General features: G+C 44.7%; 1 protein-coding gene across 1 annotated transcript in view; it reads left to right on the top strand.

Moving 5' to 3' along the window:
• The first annotated feature begins 1,758 nt into the window (after nt 1–1,758).
• The window catches only part of BIRC5 (baculoviral IAP repeat containing 5), a 116,935-nt gene continuing 98,381 nt past the window's right edge, over nt 1,759–20,312 (top strand). Inside the window, exon 1 of the mRNA XM_085614425.1 lies at nt 1,759–2,116. Coding sequence (XP_085470551.1) covers nt 1,985–2,116 — 132 coding nt within the window. The 5' untranslated portion in view covers nt 1,759–1,984. The remainder of the gene's footprint in view (nt 2,117–20,312) is intronic.

Raw genomic sequence — 20,312 nt, 5'->3', positions numbered from 1 at the left:
CTGGTGATAATGCAGAGCCACGCCTCGAACCCCAAAATAAATACACACATGCACGCAAGATCTGGAATTTTATCACAAATTAATATTTATTATGTGCTGTTTCTCTACAAATAATACCAGTGAGAATCATCTTACTAACTCAGCAAAGTGGATCAAATGGTTAATGCTAGATGGACCCCAATCATAGTCCACCACAAACCCCTAACCTAACACTATAAACCCAGCTTATGTTACGATTATCTCATTTAGAGATGAGATAATTTAGTATATCTTATGACTAGTCATATAAAGTCCATCCATATCTTTATGCCATTAGGGCTGAAATCACCAGTTTCTTTTATATCTTTTCACATACTGTGGTCTAGGAAGGGCAGAAGGTTTGCTTGCACTCATTCCTGTATCTGCCACACAGGACAGTAAACAATGCCTCTTTTCAGATTTTAGGTTTTAGGAAGCAGACAAAAGCTGCAGCTGTAGGGTACTTCTCCAATTCCTTTGATACAGACATGGTTGATTACACTTGCAAAAAACAGAGATCAACATATTGTGAAATATAAGATACTGCAAAGAGTGGAAAAATCCCTTCTCCAGCTCGTTAGTGTGAGCAACAGAAAAATGTGACAATTGAGCACATATAATGTGTATGTCTGCATAAAGCTGTGAAACCCATGTTACTATGGTACTGACTTGTCTTCTAGACCCTAAATAGTTGTCATACGCTTAAATGCGCCAACAATGGCATGGTCCCCTACTACACCACCGAGAGAGCATTAGCCTAAAGCTGAGAGAAACAAAAGGATGATTGTTACTGCCCAGCCAGAATGGCTTTCCAAGAACATTTCCAAGAACACTGCAGGGAGCCAGCGACTTCTTTTTAGGTCGAGCCTGGGCAGCGCCTGGCATGCAGTATTCAGGTATGGACTTGAAGCTCTGCCCACTCTCCGCCTATCTTTTGAATTGGCTGCTGTGACGATTTGTTAAGAGGCTTATTAGTCCCTCCTTAGTAGCACCCTGTCTTCTGTTGTAACCTCCCATCAGGACTGGCCCTTTTAGATGTGTCCTTACTATATGGTTTGCATTAGCACTTTGGAAGAACTCATTGTTTAATTCCCAGGGGACCTCTTTTGGCCACATATGGTACTGCACCCTGCAACATAATGCCAAAAACTCCAAGTCCAACAAATGGGAGCCCTGTTGCATTTTAAATGCTGTTTTTTCTTTTCTTTGAAGTTTTATATAACGTGAACTCGTCCCGAAGGTATTGGAGCGCTATACATTAGCACCACCAGTTACATTACACAAGGGCACATTCAACTTTTTGTAAGAACAGGGAGATTAGGTGATTTACTCAGAGTCACAGAATGTTGAGCTAACGCCGAAACTCAAACCTAGTTAGTTCCCCTGTAACAAAGTCAGCAGACCTCTATTCTTTTCCCTTCGTTTAATTCTTTCCAATTTATAAATGGTCAGATCGCTAAAAATCGGAATACATTGTAAGCAACTAAAGATAATACGTGCCAATACACATAATATATTAGAACTCAACTGCGCACCAAAGACCACATGGTTATATCCGCAGGAACAAACTTTCCATCAGACATTTTGCATGAGGTATGTGTGCAGGCCACCAGTCGGACTCGGTTCCTGATTCATATTACAGGTGACCGGAAACTACATTTCCCATCAGCCGTTATGCTTTGCAATCATGCGCAGTCTGGATGTCTGTCAACTAACCTGACTCCGATTTCAACAGAACGCACAGAAACGCGATGACGTTGTAAAAGCGCCAAACAGTTTGAATTGTGTATGTGCGTCTCCAGTTTCTGGCAATTCATCAAGCGTGACCTCTTTCGTATAAGCCGGCTACTGTCCCACCTTTCCCGGAGCAAGTAACCTGCCTGGCACCCACAACGGTGGTATCGGCGCGAGCAGTCTCCCTAACTGAGCCGACCGTGCTCCTACATTCCAGGCTGGCTGCCCCTCAATGATGGTGGACGCGACCTCTATCCCAGGCGCCTCTCTTCCTCCCCAGTGGCAGCTGTACTTACAACATTACCGGGAGAAGACTTACTCCAACTGGCCGTTCACAGAAGGCTGTGCCTGCACCCCTCGAGCGGTGAGAAAGGGTCGGGCGCGTTGTGTGATCCCTTTACAAACACCGTGGACATCACAACTATTCGATATATGTTTCTGGGATATGTGGAGGGAGGTGGTGAGGACTAGCGTTGCGTTTTCGGCTTCTCTTTTCCGGTGTTTAAATCTGTTAGTTGGTAACCAGGGCCTGGAATAGTGTGGATCTGAAGGGTTTGTCGTTTGTGTGCCAGTCTATGAGAGGGTAAAATTGTGCCATCCGTTTATCGATGCCAAGCGGGGGTTCGTTTATGTACGGGATGAACAACGATTTTAGGGTGGGGGCGGCGAGCTTCTTGAAAGGGGCGTGATTGAAGAAGCGTAATTTGTAATCCCTTCAACGAGGGGCATCCCATGTAAATTTATTTATTTTTTAGAGTTTTATTTCACCTTTACACGTTCGCCGACTAGGCGTGGAAAGAGGAATATGCCGCTTAGGATTGTTTTTGGGCAGGAAGCTATTGCGTTGTATTGTGTGAAATATTAGTAAGTGTGCCCTTCTGTGCATGCCACCTTACTAGTATTTGTGTGTCTTATGAATGTTCTCTTATTGTATCCATACTTTGTATTGAAGCATTTGTATAACACTATCTCTATGGGGGAGAGGGTGGGAGGGAGCTGTAGAGCTTGCCCACATGGATAGCAAGGTATAATGTGTTTGTTGGGACGGTATTGTTTTTATTTTGAGCCTACATGAGAAATGTTGCCATATGTACTGATCACTGAGGTATGGTTAACATGTTATGGGACAAAGCGCCTTGGCGGTGTGATGGGTGAGAATATGTGAAAGACAGATGAATAATTTATAATAAGGGCTAAACAGTTTAGCCATTGGGGCAGTGGGTCACCCAAAAAGGGGAGGAATTAGAGCAGGCCCAGTAAACCAAACAGCTAGATGCACCAGGCTATGTTGAATGAGTAAAAAGATACTTAAAGGGCAAGAATGGGAATTCTTCACAAATGCAGTAGCCATGCATTTTATATAACTCTGCTTGACAAATGTACTGCTTGAAGGAGGAAGGATGTGAAATGGCATTCAAGGCTGGAAGGCAAAATATAAGCAAGGGTTCACTTCCCAAGCCGTGCTCAGGCTCTCAAAGGTGGACAGGCAGCTTGATCCAATTCTGCTGACCCTTCGTGGCATTGCAGAGATATGACCCCCAACCCTTCCTTTAACAGCATTAGAAGATGCAAGTACAGTGAGCCCTACCAACACTCCTTACCATATTAAGGATGGTCGCAATGCTAGATCTCAGGGAATTGCTCCTGTCATGCTGACCCTTCCCATTGTAAAGATATGACCCCCAACCCTTCCTTTCACAGCATTAGAAGAGGCAAGAACAGTGAGCCCTGTCAGTACACCCCATCACATTAAAGCTTGTTGCACTGTCTCAGGCTAGCCTTCTTTAATCCTATTGTAATTGCATTGCTGCACCTGAGCAGGCACTGAAGCGCTTTAGGTCAGACAGCAACCTAGTGGTTTATCCAATGTTTATTAGTAATTGTACATTACTAGGATTAATCTTGTGCTCGCAAGGAGGCCATTCTATGCTTTTACAAGTTTCGTTGTGTTGGAATAAATTAAGCGTGATCATTATTATGGGAGTATGTGAGTTCTTGCACATGGTTGAGACAAATAAATGCACTAGGGGTTATGCATGTGTATTACAGAGTAGTGTGTCTTGAGATTTGAAATGAGGTGTGTGCAATTTGCAGAAATGCATTAATGGAGATCAAGGCGAACAATTGTCAGAGTATGCTGTGTTCGGAGATCTGAGGCGTGCAAGGAGTGGAAAGTGTCATTTAAGAAAGAGGCAACATTTGGAAGTATACTGATTTCATGCAGTTATAGGAATGTACAGGAACATTTTTGAGATGGCATGCGTTCTGAGGATGCAACACTGTAGAAAGAAACATTTTCTTGTGTTCCCTTTGGAGACTTTGGCAGGCAAGAGATTGGGTAAACCGTTAGTCCACTGTTCAACTACCACTAGACCACCCCTTCAGCAAGAACAGCTGATCAGCTTAGGGTTGGAAGTGTATATGGCTCTATGCACATAATGAGAAATATCTAGAGATTTAGGCAGCGCTTGAAGGCAGCAACAACATTGTTATTATAGCAATGTGAGAAAATGTACAGGGAATATAATGAAAACTTCAAAAAGGAGATTCTGTAGATGTCTTATGCTGTTTAGCCCCCATATTAATTTCAAAAGCAAAGAGAACCTCTTTGGATGCCCCTAGTTGAGCATGGCACAAGATGGGGGAGAAGAGAAACTATCCAGTCAATGGAAATATATTGCCTTTATTTCTAGGAGTTAAAAGTGGAGATTCACACACTTAAGTGTGAAAAGTGAAGACAGGCCTACCATTAGAAATTTGGAGAATAATTTATTAGCAACGGTTAAAGAACTGCTGTTTGTAGAATTAAGCATGTGAGATGGACTGTAGTTTCTGGTGCTCAAGGTGAGGAAAGTTCTTGGTCATTCCTGTTCTTTTGTTTGTCCCTAATTGGTGCCTCAGAAACGTTGATGTGAAGAGATTTCTCAATTCATTGTGCCCATTCTCCCTAAATCGTGCTAGGTAAGGCTCAGTAGATACCATGGAAAATGACACTGCCACACAGCCAAGTTTATACCACTGAATACAACAGTAAAAAGTACTGACTGTGACATTGCACCAAGAGTTAAAACAATGATTACCAAATTCAGTAGGCTTCATCTTGCCCAACCATGTCCCCAAATCTGAGCATTTGCAAAGAAGTTTTTGTTCTAGATTTCGGAGAGCGGATTAGCAAAGCACGTATACGTAAAAGTTAACTTTCATTAGTACATGTCTTCTCTAAGCTTGCTTTAACTTTACTGTATTCAAAATTTACCATTGTGCCTTGGCTCTGTAATTCCGTGGCTAATATGACAGAAATTGTCCAGAACAGCGAATTGCACTTTATCTTGCATATTTTGCACATTAACCGGCACGTTAGTTTTCCAGAAATATTAATTATAAAGCCTATCAGAATTATCTTATCTGTTTTATATTGTTCATTGTCTTGCAAGTTGCACTGTCACTTTATCAAGCATTGTAAGCGACTTTTGCACATGCTCAGAACAGCGAATTGCACTTTACTTTGCATATCTTGCATATTAATCGGCTTGTTAGTTTTTTGGACATATTAATTATGAAGCCTACTAGAACTATTTTATCTGTTTTATATTGTTCATTCCATCATGCATTGGCTTTTTTATGGGGATGGTATCATAATTAATTTGTGGGGATAGTACCATAATTCTGTTTTTATTTACTCATGTAATTGGCCTATACTCCTGTCTATATTTGTTGTTTTTTTTATTGTATGTTTGCTATGTGGCTGTATATACATGCCGAATAAAGCATTTTGAACTGAACTGAACTGACAGAAATTATCACTATTAAACCAGGGTCAGTATTACCCTAGTGTAAGCTCTTCCATGTCATGCCTACCCATAACAAGCTGAAAAGTACCATCACAACGAATGGGCCAGAATTATAGCAGGTATGGGGCCAATTGATGCCCACATTGACATGAACGGCAACCATTGTGCAGTGGGTGGTCAAAATATGATCATAAGTACCTTTTTTACTGCCGGAAAACCACTGTGCTTTGGAAGCTGTGTTCTGTGGATTACGGCTAGTGTGCCTTGTCATACAGCATGGAATGGTCAAGACCCATTGTGCAGTGGATGCCTTCAATGCGGCAAGAATTGCGACCATACCTCCTGGACTACCACTACACCATGTGTGGGTGCCAATGAGTCATGGATGCGCACTATGTCCAGAATAACCACTGTTTAGTTAGGACTGGCATTATACCAGAGATGGGTGCCACCATTACATGGATGCCCACAATATTGTGGGAATTGTCACCTTTGTGCCATGGCGAGCGTTTTAAAATGGGTGGGCACCGTGAGCTGGGTGCCCACAAGTTACAATACAGTACCACTTATGCGAGGCCAACATTTTACCAGGAGTGAGCAATGGGCATCATCCACAGATGGCTACGTGTTGGATAAGAATTACCTTCTTTGTCGCAAAGCCAGCTTTTTAGCAGGGGTGGGCAATATAGACGACCCTTTCACCTTTTTATTTACCTTCAGCTCAGCACTACCATTCTGACTTTTGAGGACGTCCTGTCCCTCAAACAGTTGACTTAACCTCCTGATCCTCACTTCTGGGTGGAGACAGTGGAAGACTGGAGAGCCTTGGGCAATCAGGGGGTGGTGGAGTGCTTCAGAAAGAAGGTGGAGTGGGCAAATATCGGTGCTGGAAGAGGAATTGAGCAAGTAAAGATGCCTGATGGAGGGGAGGGAGCAAGGAGGGGTGAAGCAGTAAAGACTCTTGTTGGCAGGGGGCTAGGGCATCAGGAGGGATGCATTAAGGTACCACAGAATGCCTTAGCCAGGCATGTCTTTACCACTCGTATGCCTCTCCCACACATGCCTTTACACCGAAAATCTAAGCGTATATCCGCTAAGTGAAAGATATAGATGTATAGATATCTATATCCATCTAGATTTATCCATCTAGATAGATCGATAGATGGATAGATATATTAACTTACCAGATATTGGTACTGTGTGGTAAACATTGTTTCCCCATCAGGAGTATTTGGGAATCTAGGAGCATGGGGGCTGTTGTGATTCCTGCCAGTTTGGTAAGCTTAGCATCAAGGGGTTTCCCATGAGGTGCTAGAATAGTTTTTCAGAATACCACCACAATTGATTGCCTTAGAGCAGCACCATTAAGACATATACAATCTTGTTTAATGGTAGTATCTCCGCTTCAGACATACCTTAGCCCAGTGGACCCCCACTTAATCACTACAGGGACCCCACTGAATCATTATTGGAATCCGGGACCTCCACTGAGTCTTTACTGGAAGTGGGGGACCCTGGCCATAGCATTTTCAATGATTTGAACTGCACAAAAAATATAGAATCAAGCATTCATCAAACAGATTCGCAAATAATTAAATTATTCATTTAGTTTGCAAACTAATATAAAAAATATATAAATTTTAAAGGCAAGATTGGAGCCTTTTCTAAATTCAGTTGAAGCATCTCATCATCCTTCAGATATTGTTTGATGCACTTGTTCTGCTCCCACGAATCAATTTGAAGCTGTTAACATACTTGTTTTAGCCTCCAGTTTCCAACTTCTTCACATTTGCAAAACATTTTATTTACACTTTATGAAGCTGTTAATTTTATTTATTTTTCCTATTAGTTAAGGAACCCCTGAGTAGGCTTTGAAGACCCCCAGGAGTCCCCAGACCACAAGTTAAAAACCATTGCCCTAGCCAAAACTAGCATCACCTAAACACCATTTCATCAAAGCTGAACTTCAGCTGCTTACTGTGCAGAGGTATAGTTTGCCCCACCTAGTCCTTGGAAACAGCAGATGAATCCTTACCACTGTGTAGGAGAGTAGTATCTGCTTCTTATAGTTTCTCCCACCTTTTACTGATGTTTCACTGTTTTTGACTTAGACTGGCTGGGATCCTGCTATCCAGGACCCCAGCCTAGCTGCTTTCTCTCTACCTTTTTTTTTTTATTTTTTATTTTTTTATTTTTTATAAACAATCTTTATTAGGCAAAAAGAAAAAGACATGGTACAGCGCATTAGCAAGTCTGCATGTTTGTCCATCGTGAAAGCAAGACAAATATTGTATGAATTGAGCATGGTCCACCACACCGCCTCCCCACATACATGTGAATAACATAAATGCTAGGCAACAATCCGCACCTGGGCACATAGTCATACGCAATAAGAGTCCCATCCCTTTCGGTGACATACTATAGAGCAAGCGTGATATTCACATCAGGGCGGGAGTGTTTCTTCAAATCCTGAGACCTCCAGCATGAGGCGTCGATCTCGCTGTAGCTCAATGGTAGGGGATACACACAAGTCTCCTCTGTATTTATTCCACCTCCCCCACTTATGGTCCCATTTTTTTTTTTTAGGGTACCCTCTATGCTTGAAAACATCTTTTTCGGCAATCATTGCCCTATCCATATCTATCGCCCGGGGCCGCCTCCGCTCCCCATTTCTGGGCAATATTGCGTTTCGCAATTGACCAACCCGTTGAAGCCCAATCCTGTTCTGCTTGTGTAAGATCAGTGTCATCCCATATGTTGAGCAGACAGAGCTGAGAGGCAGCCTTCACAGGTTTACCACACGCCCTCCCCATCTGTTTTGTAATGTTCCCCCAATATGTTTGCATTTTGGGACATTCCCACATTATGTGAAAAAAGGTGCCTGGCAGATTACAGCGCCGAAGGCACAGAGGGTCAGGTTGTCTTCCCATTTTGAACAGTGTGCGAGCGTCAAAATACATTCTGTAGGATTTTTAGTTGCACCAAGCGCAGTCCTTATCCTCGATCTCTCCCAGGTCCTCTCCCCGGCGCAATCGGGTCATGGGGTCTGGTCGATTGTTCGGAAGCTTCTTGTATGTGAGGGATATGGCCTTTGAAGGCATAGGGTCAAGTAACAGTCTATCCTCCAAAGGGGTGGATGTAGCCAAAGGGCCATCTTTTGGCAGAGCAGCAGCAATCTCGTGGCTGATCTTAAGCCTCTGTGTGTGCTAGGTGGTATTTGGCCTGCATATCTTCGAATGTTGCTAGCTTACCTTTCACCCACATGTCGCCCACCGATGAGATCCCGATCATGTCCCACTTATCAAATCCAGGGCACTGACTAAGATGGCCCAACATGTCGGGTTCCCAGAGTGGGGTGGCCTTTGAGTGTTATTCCAGCCCCATTTCTTATTGAATCCATGCCAGATCTCCACCGTATGCGCCGGTGGGCCCAGTAAGGTGAAGCCCGCGTGGGTTTGAGGGCCCGATTATAACCACCCCTTCCCAAAAGCCAGCGATCGGTACGAAAGTTCGGGTCATCATGCTCACCATGTGCCCACTTATTGAAGGCCATCAATTGAGAAGCCTGTTAGTAGAGCCTAATATCCGGCAATGCAATGCCCCCATCATACCAACCCATCGTCAACTTATTGATGGCGATCCGTGGGGCACGGCCCTCCTAGAGTAGTTCACGCGCCGTGGCCTCCAATCCTGTGAAGTACGCATCAGGAATCGTGTTGGGTGAGTTCTGTATCACGTACAGGAAGGGTGGTAGTGCTAACATTTTACAAAGGGCCACCCGTCCCAGAAGAGTAAGGGGAGGAGACTGCCAGTGTTTAACGTCTGAGCGGAGGCGAGTCAATGGAGGGAGTAGGTTAGACTCATGGAACAAGACCGGGTCTGGGGTAATAAAAATGTCTAGGTATTTAAAACCCTGTGGAGCCACTGGTATATTATAACCCCTCGGGTTGCGTGTGGGTCCCCCCAGAGGACGTACAACTGCGACTTGGACCAGTTGATCGTGTATCCAGAATGGGCTCCAAATACCCGGAAGATATTTAGGGTTTGGTTGAGAGATCTTGTGGGTGAGGCTCGGTAAAGAAGGATATTGTCCGCGTATAGGGAAATACGGTCTTCATGGTCATTGGTCCATTTAAGCCCTCTAATCATCAGATCTCCCCTGATCCAAACCGCCAAAGGTTCGAGAACTAGCGCAAAAAGAAGGGGGGACCGGGGGCATCCCTGCCTGGTACCCCGTTGCAGTGGAAACTATTTTGATACGTGGTTATTGACCACCACCTGCGCAGTCGGCTGGGAATAAAGGAGTCTGACCCATTTAATGAATTTGGGGCCGAACCCCATTCGGACCAAGACTGCGAAAAGGAATTCCCATTCAATGGTGCCAAAAGCCATTGTTGCGTCAAGTGACAGCAAAATGGCATCTTTCTTTATCTATTCGTCCCAAAACCCCATTCAAACGGCGAAGATTTAAGGCCGTATTGCGGCCTGGCTTGAACCCAGACTGGCCCGGATGCACCAATCCGGTCAGATACGGGAGAAGGCTGTTGACCAATATCTTGGCCAATATTTTAGCCTCAGCCGAGAGGAGAGAAATCGGGTGATAAGATTTGCAATCCGTCACATGTTTGCCTGGTTTGTATATAATAACAGGTCAAAGTGCCTACAAGGGATTTTACTTCAAGCAAATTCTCTAATTATTAATTTTAAAACTTTCTTTACGGGTGAGTTGAATAAAAACACCAGCCCAAATGTCAATTAACTGAATCAATCATTAAATATATAAAGCACACACACACGGGAATATCTTTTTGTGAAATATACACAAATGTTTTTATATGTAAATCCAATTAAAAGGAGTACAAATGAACAATTGATTCAGCAATAAATCATGAAAAAGGAAAACTTAAGTGTTGTAATCTCTCTTTTTCCCCTGGTACTTTCCTCTGTGGTGTTCTTCTCTTTTCTTTCCCTAGTGGTAGCTTCCTCTCTCTCTCCCCCGCCCCCTCCTCCCTCTTGGACGTTCCTCCAGAGTTCACCATGGAATGTTCGACAGGCTGTCAGTTGCGGAGAGTGGATGACAGAATAAAGACGCTTGAACTTACCTGCTTCAGAGTGTCTTCTTTATAACTCTGGCGACGTGTTGGCGAAGGGGGCCATTCCTGTCATCTCCCCTTTCAGTGCTCTCTCCTTTCTGCATTTCGGATGGATTATTCCTCGGTTCAGTGCCTGTGAGGACGTAGAGTTGGGGCTTTCCAAAGTTCCTTGACTAAGGTCGCAGAAGTCTCCTGAGTTTATTTCAAGACCATCGTGGATCCTACGTGCTCTGCTGTGAGGTGCTGCCCTAGTGCCCCTCTTCTCTGTTTTCATCTCCATTATGAACTGTTGCTGAGTGTTGCTGTTGTCGGACCACCACAGTTCGTGAGTGGCCTTCACCAGTGGAAACTGCAGGTGTTACCTGTCGGTTCTTCCTTGTGCAGTGTCTGCTTGCTTTGGCAGGTTTTCTGTCACGGCCTCTGCATATCCCAGCGTCCGTTCCTCGGTGAGCTTGAGCAGAAAATTGCCGCTCTCCCTCAGAAGTCGACGGGAGGTAGTGGTGGTCCTGCGCACATGGGTGGTCCTTCTCTGTGGTGTCTTTGGACTGTGTGCATTCCTTGAGCCTGCGCAGTTTGAGCTTTCCCAGTGTGGATTTCTTCAGCAGAACAAGTCTCTCTCAAGAAACTACCATGAAAAGAAAAGAAGACTACACAGGTAGGATGAAGCACTATGCCTTACAACCCCACCAGTGGCCTCACCATCGGCCAGCCCTAGCCCAGGCGTGCTGTGCTCATCTGTTTTACGCTTTTTGGACTAAGGTGAAACAACTACACTTTGTGCCTTTTTCCACTTCTACTTTAATGGAAAAACATTCATCTCTATCACGCTGATGCACTCTGTGGCACACACTCCACGACCATGATTTTTACCATTACAAGCGGCATGTACTGGAGTCATTCTTCTGCCTACGCTGTGTGACCTTGTGCACATCTACGCTACCCATTTTGGACTTTGAATCTTAATATTGATTCCAGTGATTCAACTAATAGCCCACTCTCCTTCTGCTTATCAACATTTTTGGGAAGTATGTTTTTCCCCATCAAGCTTCTACACCATGTGACCCAGCGCAAATGTTTCCTGTCTACAACACAGTGTTTGCTGCTTACTTACTGCTTAGCCTCTGTGGTTCCCCACAGCTGCTGCCTCTTACTGAGATGGATGTCATCTATAATGCTGAGGTAACACGAGTTTGGGTGTTTCCACGTCGCTGCACCACCTCAGTTTCATCAATTCTACTTATTGCCAGAAATATACTTTCTACGAGCGGTTTTGATCATGCCAGTCTCCCTGGGCAAATACGTGACTGACTTTCTAACTTGGCATTGCAAGAAATTTTCGGGCACCTTATTCCATGCTTACGTTATGCTGAGGGAGCAGTGTTGGTGAGTTGTGTGTCATGCTTACAGAAAGTGTTCCTGTCACCGAAGGTTTTCTGTGACTGACTTTCGTGGTGTATCTCATCTAGCTCAGGCATCAGTTTCTCTTTGTAGAGTGCCTTCTGTCACTGGACATTTCCTACATTTTCTACGTGCTCAGTGGTCTCTTCATTGCCAGCTGGAGTGTGTTGTTTGGGTAATCCTCACTGTGTGGTAAGTTATGACGGCACTTCTACTACTGTTGTGCCATTATAACCGTTAGTTTGACAGTTTAAATAATGTGCGCACTCACTTTACCTCAAGCTGGCTGCCGCGCGTGTCTCTTCGTAGATCCTTTATTATGTCAGCCTCATCGCTACGCCTGAATGCTCATGGTGACACAGTTGGGCGCACAAGTGCGACGGGAGCCATCCTGCACGGCATTCCGTGTGTTCCGCCATTTTTGGATTGGCATCTACAGGGATTACGGTGGACTTGGTTTCTCCCGCATTTCCAATCTGGATTTAGTGCCAGGTATCAGCCGCATTTCGTTTTCTTTATATTTAAACCACATTGTTGTCACCATGTTTACTGTGAGTCCGGGCTCATCTGAGGAACATTTAAATATTACTAACATGTGACGTGAGTTGATTTCATTCAGTTTGTCATATCTGTGGCGCATTCCCTACAGGCAAATTTTGCTCACTTTGAATTTCATTATGGTGACCTGCACATTAATAACGCTTACTGTCCACAAATGATAGTTTTATATGTTTTTTTTCCCCACATGCATGCATGTTTTTGATTGTAGTGTTTTACATTATGGCATTACTTTTTCCCTTCATATCCTGCATGGTATTGTTCGGGGGGATTTATTCAGTCCATTTTTTTTCGTTCTTGGAAAAGAGCATTCACCTACAGGGGCTCATTGTGCAGTTTTGTCTCTTGTGTACTTATTTACACTTTGTTTCCCTACACAGGGATGGGAATGTGTACTAGCCCCATTTGCCCATATACTCTTGTTTGGGAATGGGTACTAGCCCCTTTTGCCCACATATTCTTGCCTACATGGGCTACACACGGTTCTCACCCTTACACAGGGCACCGTAGCATGGGTCACGTTCCCATCTACTTTTACACAGGTACCCTTACACCGGGTACCGTCCTATGGGTTACATTCCCATTTACATTTACTTTACTACCCTCACACAGGATGCGTCTTATGGGTATTAGACCCATTTCTTCTCTGCACTACATGTGACCTCGGCATGGGGGTTGTCCCTTCACGGGCTTTCACACTATGGTTCACAGTCCCATTTACAGTGCTCCTCACACTCTTTCATAGGAGTAGTGGACGGTCATGGGTTTCATTCCCATTGGCTGTTATTGTCCTTCTACATTCAGTTACTTTGCTGTTTTGTATAACGAAATGTTTCAATTGTATTGTTAGTGTCTAATTGAAAATGGGGGAAGTATTAGTTATACTGTGTGTATCTACTTTTCCTTTTCTCTGTTTTCCTCTTTGTTCAGCTTTCCTCGTGATGTCATACATGATTTTCATCCTTGGTATCTGGATTTACATTGCTTGTTGTCGTCCTGTGTCTCCAGCCTTCCCTCGTTCGCATTTTCATTCTTTTCATTCCCTGTTCAGGAGGAGATCTGTTATTCCCTCCTCATTGTGTCTGTCTGTAGGTATGCTGGTGTATACTTTGCGTCATGCCTTATTCTTCCTTCCTTTCTGGCCTGCCTGGCCAGTGTGTATGTTTGGGGGTTGTCTTTGGCACGTCTGTTCTTTCTCTATTTCGTAGTTCCTTCCTCTCTTCTCTCTGTCTCCTTCTTTCTATTTCGTTGTTGTTTAGGATGGGTATTCCATTTTCTTACTTGCCTGCACAGAATATTTGTAATCTGTCTGACAATCCCACAGTGACCCCATTCGGATGTCAATGCTTTGTATCAAAAATCTCGCTCATCTAGCTTGTACCAACAATATGGATGTAGGTAAGAATTGTTTCTTAAAATGTAACGGGGCGTTTTCTTCTTCCTTTTACTTCTGGGCGCTCCCCGCCTTCCAGGCCCAGGGGTTTCCATGTTACTGATACGTTTAAGCTTTACTTCACAGGTTCCTTGTACCCTCTCACCTCTTCCTTTTCCCCTGGTTTTCCCTTTCCCTACGTAGGGAGATGTGTTGTAATCTCTTTTTCCCCTGGTACTTTCCTCTGTGGTGTTCTTCTCTTTTCTTTCCCTAGTGGTAGCTTCCTCTATCTCCCCTGCCCCCTCCTCCCTCTTGGAACGTTCCTCCAGAGATCACCATGGAATGTTCGACAGGCTGTCAGTTGCGGAGAGTGGATGACAGAATAAAGACGCTTGAACTTACCTGCTTCAGAGTGTCTTCTTTATAACACTAAGTCTTGTCCACATTTCACGAAAAAACATCTATTCCAATAGAATCAACAGACATATCTCATAATGAGAAAAAAAGTCAACTGAAAATAATGAATATTGCGGAAATAGATGATGGAGTCGACGTTTCGGTCTTAGATGACATCAATCCGTCAGACCATCTTCAGGACAGTAGGTATTGCATAAAAAGACCCCTATATAAACCTAATGCAATTAGTTATATCAATGCAAACATAATTGTTCTCTCACCATTCAATACAGTAGTTGATCAAGATAACCCATGTGTGAAGAGCAATCTTTTTTTCTTTTTTTGTGAATAGCTACCCACTAACACCAACATTATATACAGTATTATAATTTGTATATATTCCAGGTGAAAGAATAAAGGCATGCTTTAGTGTGAATTAAACGTATGCTGTAGCATAGAATCGTCATGCTTACTTTATTGATTAAGCTCAACCCGAATAATCTTTATCGTGGACAAGTCGTTCTCGCTGCTGTAACTAGCAGAGAATACCAACATATATTAAACTGAATAATGTCAGTATCGTATATAAAGTATGGCTATTTATAGATTATATCCAAGACCTACCAGATCAACAGATCCAGGTCAATTCAGATTACTGGCGGTAATTTCAAACCGGGGGTGTGACCCCTCCACTTTTGATTTCTTAGCTGTGTCACAACACTGTAAACCAACATCATACATTTGTCACTCATATGTATTGTATCTCACAAGGGAGAGATAGTGATAACTTATCTCAAGATGTCGAGTTTAGGCTAAGTTCACATTATTGTCACATGACATCGATATATTTTAGGGTCCCGATAAAAGAGACCTTTTAGATATTTATAATCGTTGCACTACAGAGAATTCATGACTTATTTCACTAATTTAAATATTCAAAGATTTAAAAAAACGAGACATTGACTTATCTAAGGTCATTGCTATTAAAGATGCTTCCAGTCTTGATTCGGGAGCCATGAACATATTGGTAAACAAGCATTTACAATGCAACGGTCTCGGCATTGTTAAAGTTAGAGCTATTAGCATAGCTCATGACAATGCAGTTTCTTTAAATGTTTTAAAAACAAAAACATAAACAAAAATAATGTCATGAGCAATGCCAATAGCTCTAACTTTACCAATGCAAAGACCATTGCATTGTAAATGCTAGTTTCCTAATGTTTTAGTCAGAATTAAAGGCATATTACATCCGTGGTTGCCGTTATAGTTGTGTTCTGAAAAGACCCACTTGGCTAAGGCAAGTTGAGTTCTACATGGGCTACTTATCAGTTCTGAGAAAGAGTAGACTTCTTGAAGAGGTTGTCATTAAAAATGTCACTCATCCCAGGATGCACTGCTGCCCGACAGAAAGCTGGGGGAATTGAATATTTAAGTAATAAGTCCTTTGTAGGCCTGGACGCATGAAATTCCACTCATATCGCGGTATTTTTCCCACTCCCCTCAGCATACGGTGTTCCAAAAACTCTGCTCCGAGTAGCGGAGTTTTTACCTCGCTTGCACTCACCAGTGTTAAGTTGGCGAGCGTTTAAAAGTTTACTCCAGACCACCTCCCGGCAAGATTTCTCCACGCAGGCAGCCGCAGATGGTCATGACCGCACGCGCTGAGCAACCTTGCGTTCGCCTTGAGAAACCTTGCGTTCGCCTTGAGAAACCTTGCGTTCGCCTTGAGAAACCTTGCGTTCGCCTTGAGAAACCTTGCGTTCGCCTTGAGAAACCTTGCGTTCGCCTTGAGAAACCTTGCGTTCGCCTTGAGAAACCTTGCGTTCGCCTTGAGAAACCTTGCGTTCGCGTTGAGAAACCTTGCGTTCGCGCTGAGAAACCTTGCGTTCGCGCTGAGAAACCTTGCGTTCGCGCTGAGGAAGCTGCTGCTAGAGTAGACCATCTACTCGAGCGGCGGAAAGAAGCAGCGCCCCCTGGCACTGCTCATTGTATTTTTCGCGCTAATTTTCCAGCGTGGGACAAACACCTGGTGTAAAAAATCAGTGCGAACGGTGCGGTCTAACGTTCCGCCACTTGCGGAAGTCCACGTAGCGAGGTGGAGTTTTTGGGAACTCCACAAACTAAACGCCCAGGCCTAGTCCTATGTATTAGAGGGCGTGGCAGCAAACATAGAAATAGACAATTTACTGAGATAAGTGAAGAGTTTTCAAATCGGCAATGTTTGTTCAACACTGAATGACTTATCTATATAGCGACCGCAGCACAGGAACTCGCCGCAGGGAAGCATTCCTTTAAATTGCTTTTTGGCAGCTCCCTAAATGCCCAGATGTGGGTTTTTAATCCGAGTCTCTTTCTGGCCCCAGCTGTGTCTGGCCACCTCGCCCTCTTGTTTTTTTCCAGCAGTGGAACGAAAATTGAAGGCTGCCAGGGCCTTATTATATATAGTGCCTCTTTTTTAAAAATAAACCTTCTGTGTGGTCATTGTGCACCGCCCTGTCTCCTGCGGGCCTTCGCCCACAGCTCTGACCCCAGATGTGAGGTCCCAGCAGAAGTAGATGGCGGGAGTATAGCTGGTGCGGCAGGTGCAGTGACACCGGGACCCAGAGGCTCTGAGCATTGCTCACATTTACTGCACACAGCGGTGAAATATTGGCTTTGCAAGGGGGGGCCGTTCCACACTTGCTAGCACACTGGCAGACGTGTGGTTTTGTCTCCAACCAAGCTGCAGTGTTTTGTTGCCTGAATTGAAAAGCTCCAGGCGCTGTCCCAAACTGAAGCCGCCTGGGTGTGACCTTGCCGGCCCAAGGACATTCCCCGATGGTGTTTTCCAATCGCAGCTTGTTGAGCACAGGACATTTCTGGCTAGCGTTGTGTGAAAGATGATTTTGAACATTTTATTTAAACTTGGTATTACCATAAAACCATCACCCGTTGGAAAAGATGGCTATTGTATAGAAGTAAAGCTTCATTTCCAAACCTCCTCGTTTGTAATCCAACCTGATGCATTCTGGGAAGTATTTTTAACGAGACCGTGTGAATGTTGTGTTTTTATTTAGTAATTTAGAGCGGGAGTTCCTTTATTTTGAGGCCTCCCTATGTTTTAGAACAACAAAAGAATAGGAAGTCTGTCCTTCGAGATCCGCTGTAAGCTGTCAACAGTGCAGCGGGTGCAGTACACCGGGGCCCAGTGGTGTGAGGAGGCCACTTCACACCGATTTGTGCTTGGTTTTTTTTCGGTGTCAAATCAGGGGAAGCGAATCCAATTTACTTGCATGTATTTGGACATATGGCACCACGGCTACGCTACTGACTCAAATGTGACCTTGGTGCTATTAGCAGTGCTAAGCCAATTTAGTGTGTGAGTGGGGTGAGCAGTAAGTGGTACTCGATATCTGCTCCTCTGTCCCACCCCCTACCTGGAAGGCATCAACCACAACTAAGTGTCACCCTGTCTTCAGGGACGTAAGAGTCCCTAGTACTTGAAATGTAAAAAGAGAAGTGCAGGTACTCTGTACTCAGAGTACCTGCTTGTTTATGAGAAGTGCCGGTACTCTCCCTTTCAAAATTAAAGTGCCAGCACACAGTACCGGCCTATTTAAAGCACTGAGAGTACCCCAATACGTAGTGTTACTTTGGTGTAGTATTGGGGTACCCTTAAGTTTCCGCCTGCAGACAATAGGGGCTGGATTCACGAAGCCATTTCACCTCTGCAAGTGGCTTGATCTACACGTGCAAAATATGATTTTGCACTATAAAATCAATGTAGTCACATATAATATTGTATCACCGTGGTGCGATGCCATGTAGGAGTAACTCTTCTCGCATGCATGAGGAGTGGGCATGCCAGGGTGGGACTGCCCCGTAGAGTTTGTGCACACCTTCAAACTTGTGAGTTTGTGGCTATTGTCAACCTTTTTGTCAGTCCATCCTACCTTGAAAAAGGTTGGAGAGTTACTCCTACCAGAGAAGTAAATCCTTTTCCACTGTGGGAAGGGGCGGTGAACTCCCCCGAAATTTGGGGTACGGGGGGGGGGGGGGGGGAAGACTTCTGTTTGGAGAAAATATTTCCTCTTGGAGAAAAAAAACAGTACGTGCATGTTAGACCTGTCAGCCCTTTGGGTGGTCCCTCCTCATCATTATTTATTTTGTCCCACTTTTGCCTCCAACCCTGTTGGTATTTTTCCTTTTTGGGAACCACCAGATTTTTTAGTGTTGCTGCAGATTTAGGGAGCCATTTTATCTACCCCTGGAACTTCTGTCTGAGGGCCTGGAGCACAAAATGGTGGCCACCTGTGACATCATCAGGACCCACTGGAACCTACTAGCACCTTCCAGAACACCGGAGGTCGGGAGTGAGGTCGCACTCCGGAGTCGCCGGAACCTGAGGAGAGGAGCATCGGAGGTCGGGAGTGGGGATCGCACTCCGGAGCCGCCGGAAGTCGACATCGAGCCAAGGCCGGCCGACGTCATCGAACCTGAGGTCTCCATCGGACCGGAGCCGCCCGAAGTCGACATCGAGCCAAGACTGCCCGACGTCATCGAATCGGAGGTCGAGATCGAGCCGAGGCCGCCGACATCGATCCGGAACCGCCTACCGGCGTCGTCAAGAACTGACATTGTGCCGAGGCCGCCGACATCGAACCGGAACCGCCTCACGGCGTCGACACGACTCCAGCGGCGTCGGAGCTTCAGAATAAGGGCAGTAAGTGGAATAGAGGGCGCCTAAGGCCCTGTGGAATCCTGAGAGACTACCCTAGGGGCTAAAGAGGTGCTGGAACCAGCTTGATTGTGCCAGGGGTGAGCTGAGACTAATTCAGAGGGGTTGTGTAGAGTGAGAGAGCCAGGTCTCTAGAATTCCCCCCCTTGATCTACCTCAGTTTAGGCCTCCGCCTTGTCCAAGCCAGGGAGCAGACACCCTCAAGCCATCCACCTAACCACAAGCTGTGCCTGGGTCAAATCAGCCCATAGTAATCTCAAATGTGATCTGATTCTAGAAGTGTCACTGTCAGCTTTTAATTATTTATTGAGAGCATTGTATTTAACTTATTTATTGTTCCACAGTATTTATTGTCGCACAATATTTATTGGTTTGCAGTATTTATTGCCTCAGAATATTTAATTGCCTGTATGTATTGCACTTATATTTATGCCTTAGTTATTTATGATCACCCCTATTTATTGAATCCTTAAGACAGTATTTATTTGACCTGCACTATCTAAAAAGCCTTGTATATGGTGATTGTGTTATTATTTATTTAATCAGTAACTAAGAGAAAAAGAAGATAAACGGATATTTTCATAATTTTTACGGTGTAGTCGTTTTTGGAACGGATGCACGCATGGTTATTGTATGGGTATGACGTATGCTTAGCACGGTGCCTGATTCCTGACCACTCGATCCAAGCTACCACTGTGTATGTCTGGAGAGACCCCGTTACCACCACCCTTTCCGGTGTGGGAGTGGAGTATTTCCAACAGTGCAAATGTAGTTTTAGTGCGCATTCACGCAGGCGTAATCCTATGCGCAATTACACTCGCGTAATTTTGTGTACAATCCTGCTCGCGTACCTGCAGTAGTCACTACTTCCGGAAATCTGGTGGCTACAATGAATTACGGTTTCTGCGCCTCTGCAGGGAGGGCCTCACTGGTGACGTCAGACCAGAGAATGGACATTCGGACGGAACATGTATGACGCCAGCCGTGCATGCATGTAGGCCCCAAAGAACGCGCTTTCTGTTACAACTTGCACCAGCGCCTTCGGGGTTGTCCATGAACTGGTTCGAGCCGCCCTGCTCCGTTTAATAAGCATCCTGTGGCCGGAGGGCTGTCGTTTGAGGAATTTGACGGCTTTTGAAGTAAGTACCTGTCCAGACCGACGTGCAGCGCGTGCTTTAAGGGTTGCATCTGAGAGCACCCTTTTCTCTGACCTCCCTGGTTCAGTGCGTGCCCGA

Source organism: Triturus cristatus, chromosome 7 (genome assembly GCF_964204655.1).
Source record: "Triturus cristatus chromosome 7, aTriCri1.1, whole genome shotgun sequence".
In the NCBI taxonomy this organism is placed as follows: Eukaryota; Metazoa; Chordata; class Amphibia; order Caudata; family Salamandridae; genus Triturus; species Triturus cristatus.
This window is presented reverse-complemented; position numbering and strand designations above follow the sequence as displayed.